Source organism: Alnus glutinosa, chromosome 2 (genome assembly GCF_958979055.1).
Source record: "Alnus glutinosa chromosome 2, dhAlnGlut1.1, whole genome shotgun sequence".
In the NCBI taxonomy this organism is placed as follows: Eukaryota; Viridiplantae; Streptophyta; class Magnoliopsida; order Fagales; family Betulaceae; genus Alnus; species Alnus glutinosa.
In genome coordinates this window covers 28,240,737-28,248,459 of record NC_084887.1, presented here as the reverse complement: position 1 = coordinate 28,248,459, position 7,723 = coordinate 28,240,737, and the positions used below count along the sequence as shown (strand labels likewise).

Below are 7,723 nucleotides of genomic sequence, written 5' to 3'. Positions count from 1 at the left end.
TAAGCTGGTGAATGCGCATTGATTTTTTTTTTTTTTTTTTTTCACCATTCAGATCTTATCAAAGAGGGTACAACAACAACTACCTTCCAGAATGGGATACGGCATTTGACAATGTTAGCATTCATTTTGATAGGTTTGTTTCATCTTTTGCGGCTTGTAGGGGATCCTTGGGAATACAATATATTTGTATATCAAAGATTGTTCAAACAAAAGAAAAGAAATAAAAAGAAAGAATATGCAAATAAGTCCAATGACCATTGGGCCACTTTAAAATTACATGCCTTTTATTTTGCTGCTTAAATATCGTAGGGATCAATAAGATGAGGTAGTGCATGATATACCAGCTAAGAATTTCTAGGATTCAAGCAGTGATTCTGCTTTTTTTGTTGTTGAAGACTAAATTTGGTTTTCATTTTTTGCTGTTGTAAACAGAGTAATTGGGAACTCGATTGATGCTTTCATTGATTTCCAAGTGGCTAGTGTTAAGAGTATATAATAAGAATAGAAATACTTATCATCAATGAGGATTGGATTATCCTAAATTTAGGGATTTGATAAGAATTGAATTACCTAAATGAAGGGATTTGATAAGGATTAGACCCCTTAAATTTAGAATAATCAAACCCTCATTTATGATAAAGATTTCTATCCTTATAGATGGGCAATGTACATAATCAGGTTGAGGGAATGAATTAAAGTTCTGAGGCTCTGTCGGTTGGTTCTCATTTTGTAATGATGTTAGTTTCCCATTTTCTAATTCTGCTTTAATTTTTACCCTGCATGCAAACACACACCTCCAGAGAACATGCTGACAAGGAAGACATGGTTAGTTCATCAATATTGATAGCGGGCATCCCTCCTTTGTAAAAAAGGATACTGTTGGGGATGCTAGAATATTTGAAAGTCAATAGGACGCTGGGAAAACTAGGGCGGGTAATCGAGGTCAGATCAGCTTTGAAACATTAGCATGCGCCATTTCTGATATGTTGCTCGAATTGTGATTGTTGCATTGCTTATGGGCTTTCTTTCGTTTCTTTCTTGGAGTCAGACTATATGCATAAAGTCACTTGTGAGAGGATGTTAATGGAATTCTTGATGCTATATGACTACATTTGGCCAGCAAGACTAGTCTTAATCGAATAAATTCCCTGCAGAAAGAAAGAAAAATAAGCCCTACTGATATTCAAACATGGTATCATAGATTCAAATCAACTCTCCTCTTAGACTGGTGAAGAGTAGTGTTGCATGTGGCATGGAATTGGTTGCGACGACATAACTGGACATATTATCCAGCATTTCAAGGGTCAAAATTGGGTATAAGTGATTCATTTTAAATGGTTTTGAAAATAATCTTCTTTGGTTACCTCTGAAATCTAAGAAAATTTGCCAAAATTTATGACACCAATGGGCAAATTTGGCTTCAAAAATCAGAAACTGAATCTTTTTGACAAAGGACTCTGTTTGGCTGTTCACTAAATGAAAGTGAAAGATAAAAACAAAAAAGAATCGATGTTAGGATGTTTGTTAGGTAAATTAAAACATGATTTGTAGTCAGTGTTTTGGTGGGTATTTTTTGTTTTTGGTTTGAAAAATTATTATGGCATTACATAAAGGTGAAAACTATTTTTGTGTTTGTGTTTATCTTTTTGCTTCATTTTCAAAGTAGAAAATTGTGAAAAGAAAATTTTCTTTAGACTTGTATGCATTGAATCTGGTACTGATGCTCGTGTAAAGTGTTCCGGAGATTCGATGATATAAGGGGCTGCAGGCGTCCTTCAGGACTGGACCCTTTTTTCTGTACAAATTGCATGGAGGCAGTACATGACTCAGTAAGGGATTTGGCAATGATACTGCCGTGCATATTGGGTAATGGATATTACCCAATTAAATTTGGAATTGAGACCTTTAACTCCAAAGACTTCAAGCAGAGGTGGCTACCACTTGAAGACTGCATAGTATTGACTTTGTCTTCCTATTTTTCATCGAGTCGACCGCATAGTATTGAATTTGTCTTCCTATTTTTCATCGAGTCGACTGCATGGACTTCACTTTTCCAAGTCGTGCATACACAGCCACAGTTACACGAATACACGTGGCGGACAACTGGCCACGTTATTATGATTGGCGAAGCATCCGTATTAGAGGTATCTTATAACTTACGCCTAATTGTTTTTCAGGTACATATTAATAGAATATAAATTCTCTTTATTTGCTGGCTAAATCAGAAAGTCTCAACTAATTTTCTAATTGTTCTTCCAGTCAGGAATAAAAATCAACTCTGATTTTAGTCATATTTGCTCATTATTGATTATTATTTTAAAAAAAGGTTTCTTCTTTTCAATTAAAAACAAGTAGTGTCAGATGGACCACCCTCACTTTCTTCGTCGAAGCATCATTTCTTGACCTCAAATCCAGTTAACCCCCCTCTCCACTTTTCCTTATTTCTTTTCTTGTTTGTTCTTATTCTCCTATTGTATTTGCCTAGATTAAAAAAAGAAAAAGAAAAAGAGTGATTTTATCGCATTTTTTCTTAAGACCTTTATGCATTGACTTCATTTTTGCAGGTCATGAACATCAAGACATTGCTTACATCAGTAGAGATTCCTAGTGGCAAGCCGGCCAAGTTTTAATGATGGATATTGATTGGTTCACTCTGTTTGGAAATTGAGACCTCCAAGTCCAAAGACTTGATCAACAGAGGCGGCTACGCCTACCTCTTGATATTATTGGTTGAAGCATGGACTGCAGAGTCTCTCGTATTTGTCTTGTCTTCCTATTTATCATCGACTCGGCCTTTATGCATTGACTTCACTTGTTCAAGTCATGCATTCAAAGGCGCGTGGAATTTGTCATATCAGATTCATTGGTGAACCATTTAGTACTGCAGAGTCTCGTATTTTTGTCTTTCTATTTAGCATCGAGACATCGACTTGAAGAAACTTTTCTGTCTTCTACGTCAGGAGGAATATTCCTCACCTCAATTACTTAAATGGGTCTCATATATGGACTGTGCTCTCACCTTTTGAAGTTAAACAACTCATTTTCGCAATATTTTCTTTTCGTTGTACAATGGCAACGGTTATGGACAGGAAGACCAGTTTTGCGGTGGTCCTTGTGCATTGCTATCTTTCCTTCGCTACTATCATATGCATGTTTACATATGTTCGTGGAAATCCAAATGTGCTTTGCGGAGAAAGAGAAAGAGAAGCCCTCCTCACCTTCAAACAAGGTATCATAGACCGTTCGAACCAGCTCTCATCTTGGATTGGCCACGAGTGTTGTGTGTGGAAAGGAATTGGTTGTGACAACATAACTGGGCATGTCATCCATCTAAATCTTAGAAATCCATATGATGAAGTTACAGCACCTGAAGCTTTTAGCCAGTCACAATTGGGTGGGGTGATAAGTGATTCTCTCTTGGAATTAAAGCATCTTCGCCATCTGGACCTAAGTGAGAATCATTTTGCAGATTCCCATATTCCAAGCTTTTTTGGTTACCTTGGGAATTTAAGATATCTAAATTTATCTTGTGCGGGTTTCGTGGGTACAATTCCTCATCAGCTGGCAAATCTCTCCAACTTGCATTTTCTTGGCATTAAAGGTTTCCTCCAAGTTGATAACCTTGAATGGTTATCTCATCTTTCTTTGTTGGAAGTCCTCGACATGAGTTTCGTCAATCTCAGTAAAGCATCTAACTGGTTACAGGTGATGAACTTGCTCCCTTCTCTATCACAATTACTCTTGTCTAGTTGTGAACTTGATAAGTATGATCCTATTCCTTCTGTTAATTTTTCATCTCTCTCTGTGCTTGATCTTTCAGTCAATTACAACCTCTCTTCCACAATACTTAACTTGTTATGCAATATAAGTTCTCTTGAAAGACTTAATCTTGCATATATTAACATTCAAGGTGTACTTCCTAGTGCCATTGGATCCCTTTCCCAACTGATATATCTTGACCTGTCAAACAATGGCCTTGAAGGAAAATTGCCAAGATCCTTGGGAAATTTGTGTAATCTGCAACATTTGGATTTATCTCACAACAAACTTGGGGGAGGTGTGTATGAACTCTTGGGAAATTCTTCTGCATGCACAGTAAAAAATATGGAGTTTTTAGATTTGTCTTGGAATCGACTTTTAGATACTTTCCCTGATCAATTGGGAAAGAATAAAAAACTGTCTCTTCTTTTTCTTGACTCCAACATGCTTTCTGGTCCGATTCCCGTGTCTATAGAAAATCTATCTTCATTGAGGATACTTTCTGTCTCTCACAATAAATTAAATGGAACAATTCCTGTAAGTCTTGGACATCTTTCAAATCTTGAAGAGTTATACATCTCTGACAATTTTTTGGAGAGTTTTGTTTCTGACGTGCATTTTTCCAACCTAACAAATTTGAAAACACTTGAAGCCTCTTCAAACTTGTTGACTTTGCAAGTAAGTTTTAATTGGGTTCCTCCTTTTCAACTTCAAATTTTAGAGATGGAATCATGGACACTAGGGTCACGATTTCCTGCATGGCTTCAATCACAAAAAGATCTTCAAGTTTTAAATTTGTCTAATACAAGCATTTCAGGTGTTATCCCTTCTTGGTTTTGGAGCCTCTGTTCCCAATTTCTTGTTCTGGATCTTTCTCATAACCAAATTCGTGGCAGTATTCCAAGTTTATCTTGTGGAGGATCAATCTTTCTTGGTTCAAACAACTTCTTTGGCCCTCTCCCCCACATCTCTTCTAGCATTCAGGGTTTAGATCTTTCCAATAACTCATTTCGTGGATCTCTTTCTCCCTTCGTTTGTGAACAGAATGATATAATGAGAGATCTGCAGTTTCTTGATCTTTCAAAAAATCTTTTGTCCGGAGAAGTTCCTGATTGTTGGATGAACTATTCTCAATTAATAGTGCTAAACTTGGGGAGCAATAATCTAACAGGAAATATACCGAGTTCCTTAGGTTCTCTCTCTATGCTTGAGTTTCTAACCTTGAACAAAAACAATCTGTCTGGACATTTACCATTGTCCCTGCAAAATTGCAAATTCCTAAAGATTGTAGATCTAAGAGAGAATCATTTGTCTGGTAGCTTATCCATTTGGTCGGGAAATAGTTCAGCCTATCTGAGGGTTCTCGTGCTTCGCTCAAACAAGTTTTATGGCAGTATTCCTCATGAGTTCTGTCACCTTAAATCGCTTCAAATCATGGATCTGGCACAAAACAAATTCACAGGACCCATTCCGCGATGCTTTGGTAATTTGAGCACCATGGTGGGAAACCCTGATATTATCGATGAGGGCAATTTTCCCTTAATAGAGGCACGATATGGAGAACCAGTATTGTTGGTAACAAAGGGAATAGAGTATGAGTATAGAGAGACACTTGCTCTCGTCACAAGCATGGACCTCTCGAGCAACAATTTGATCGGAGAAATCCCGGATGAACTTACAAGTCTTTACGCCCTACGATTTTTGAACTTGTCCAATAATCAACTTCATGGAAAGATTCCCGAGAAGATCAATGCCATGAAATTATTGGAGTCTCTTGATGTCTCGATGAATCAACTCACAGGTGCAATACCTCAAAGCATGGCAAGTTTAACATTCTTGAGTCATCTAAACTTATCATACAACAACTTCTCTGGTAGAATTCCCTCCAGCACACAGCTTCAGAGCTTTAGTGCACTCTGTTTCATTGGGAACGACCATGATCTTTGTGGACCTCCACTTACTTCTAGCTGCGTTGGAGATGGCCCATCCCTTGACACAACACCAAATGCTGACGATGAAGGCAGAGAGGACAGTGGCTGGATCGACTTGAAGTGGTTTTATATGAGCATGCCATTTGGATTTGTAGTGGGGTTTTGGGGTGTATTTGGTCCATTAGCATTCAACAAGGCTTGGAGATGGGCTTTCTTTAAGTTTTTGGATGACATGAAGAATAAATTCTTCAACAGTGTTTGAAAGAGTGAAAAAACGGCAAGACCATGCGCTCGAATGTTGGACAAGGAGAATTGTTGTTTTTATTCAATAAAGCATTGTTATCCTTTGGTTGTACTTTCTATTTTATGCAAAACTCTTGTTCTGTTTCAATATTACACTACTTTGTTAGAATGTTCTCACTCTTGATAGAGGCATTTTCTATTTTTATTTTCTGTAGAATTCTTGTTGTGGTCTAATATTGTACAAAGATAACTTTATATTTTTAGAGATACCTTTATCTCCTTTTGCCAACCTGAGGAGATATAGCTGCAAGGGTATACATGTACATGTGCGTGAATATTAACCGTCCGCATCCACACATGTGAATGCGGATAGCAAAAATACTATCCGCAAAATGCAAATAATAGTTTTAGGGTATGTGAATGCGGATAATAACCGCATCCGTATACCCTTTATATATATATATATTTAGATAATTTATGTTCTTTTATGTTTCCAGGCTTTACTGAATCATGGATAAAAAAAATAAGGGGGTTTCTTGTGAGCATTAATTACCATGAATATTTTGAGGTTGTATTCATCATCCCATTTTTTTCTCAGTTCTACATAGTTTTTTTCAAAACAAGCCCAAAAGACTAAAAATTGGTCAAAATTATTTTTAAAAGCGTTTAAAATAAGCTCATTATCTATTTGCGGATAGCGAATAATAACCGCACTTAATAACCACAATACGGATAATGAAAATGCGATATCCACATTTTGCGAATGTAGGTGCAGATATCGCAAATAACCGCGTGGATATTCGCATATACACCCCTAAATATAGGCATTTAAAAAATTACTCGAGTTTACAAGTGAGCTCGGATTCTTCCCTAAAATGGAATAATAGAAATGAGATGTTTGGCATCAATTTCCAACATGGCCTTAAATACAAAATGATGTAAAGTTTAGAGAGTAACCAATACGTTGAAGGGATTTGATGAGAATTGAATTACCTAAATGAAGGGATTTGATTAGGATTAGACCCCCTAAATTTAGATCGGTTGATTCTCATTTTGTAATGCTGTTAATTTCCCATTTTCTAATTCTGCTTTAATTTTTACCCTGCATGCAAATACACACCTCCAGAGAACATGCTGACAAGGAAGACGTAATTCATCAATATTGATAGTGGGCATTCCTCCTATGTAAAAAAGGATATTGTTGTGGTCCTTGTGGATGCTGGAATATTTGATGGGTCGTTATGTTAGGCATAATCCCCAGCAGAAAGAAAGAAAAAAGAAGCCCTATTGATCTTCAAACATTGTATCATAGATTCACATCAACTCTCCTCTTAGACTGGTGAAGAGTATTGCATGTGGTATGCAATTGGTTGCGACGACATAACTAGACATGTTATCCAGCTTTTCAAGGGTCAAAATTGGGTATAAGTGATTCATTTTAAATGGTTTTGAAGATAATCATTTTCCAAGTTTCTTTGGTTACCTCCGAAATCTAAGAAAATTTGCCAAAATTTATGACACCAATGGGCAAATTTGGTTTCAAAAATCAGAAACTGAATCTTTTTGACAAAAGAATCTCGGTTTGGCTGTTCACTAAATGAAAGTGAAAGATAAAAACAAAAAAGAATCGATGTTAGGATGTTTGTTAGGGAAATTAAAACATGATTCGTATTCAGTGTTTTGGTGGGTATTTTTTGTTTTTTGTTTGAAAAATTATTATGGCATTACAAAAAGGTGAAAACTATTTTTGTGTTCGTGTTTATCTTTTTGCTTCATTTTCAAAGTAGAAA

The 7,723-nt window shown here is 36.4% G+C and overlaps 1 protein-coding gene across 1 annotated transcript; it reads left to right on the top strand.

Moving 5' to 3' along the window:
- Positions 1 to 3,069: 3,069 nt before the first annotated feature.
- LOC133860456 (receptor-like protein EIX2) lies at positions 3,070 to 5,952 on the top strand. Its single transcript, XM_062296057.1, has one exon. It carries the CDS (start codon positions 3,070 to 3,072, stop codon positions 5,950 to 5,952), a length of 2,883 nt encoding a protein of 960 aa, XP_062152041.1.
- Positions 5,953 to 7,723: the final 1,771 nt, after the last annotated feature.

Excerpts from the sequence above, each read along its gene's own strand:
- LOC133860456 (XM_062296057.1), top strand. The coding sequence starts at position 3,070 with ATGGCAACGGTTATGGACAGGAAGACCAGTTTTGCGGTGGTCCTTGTG.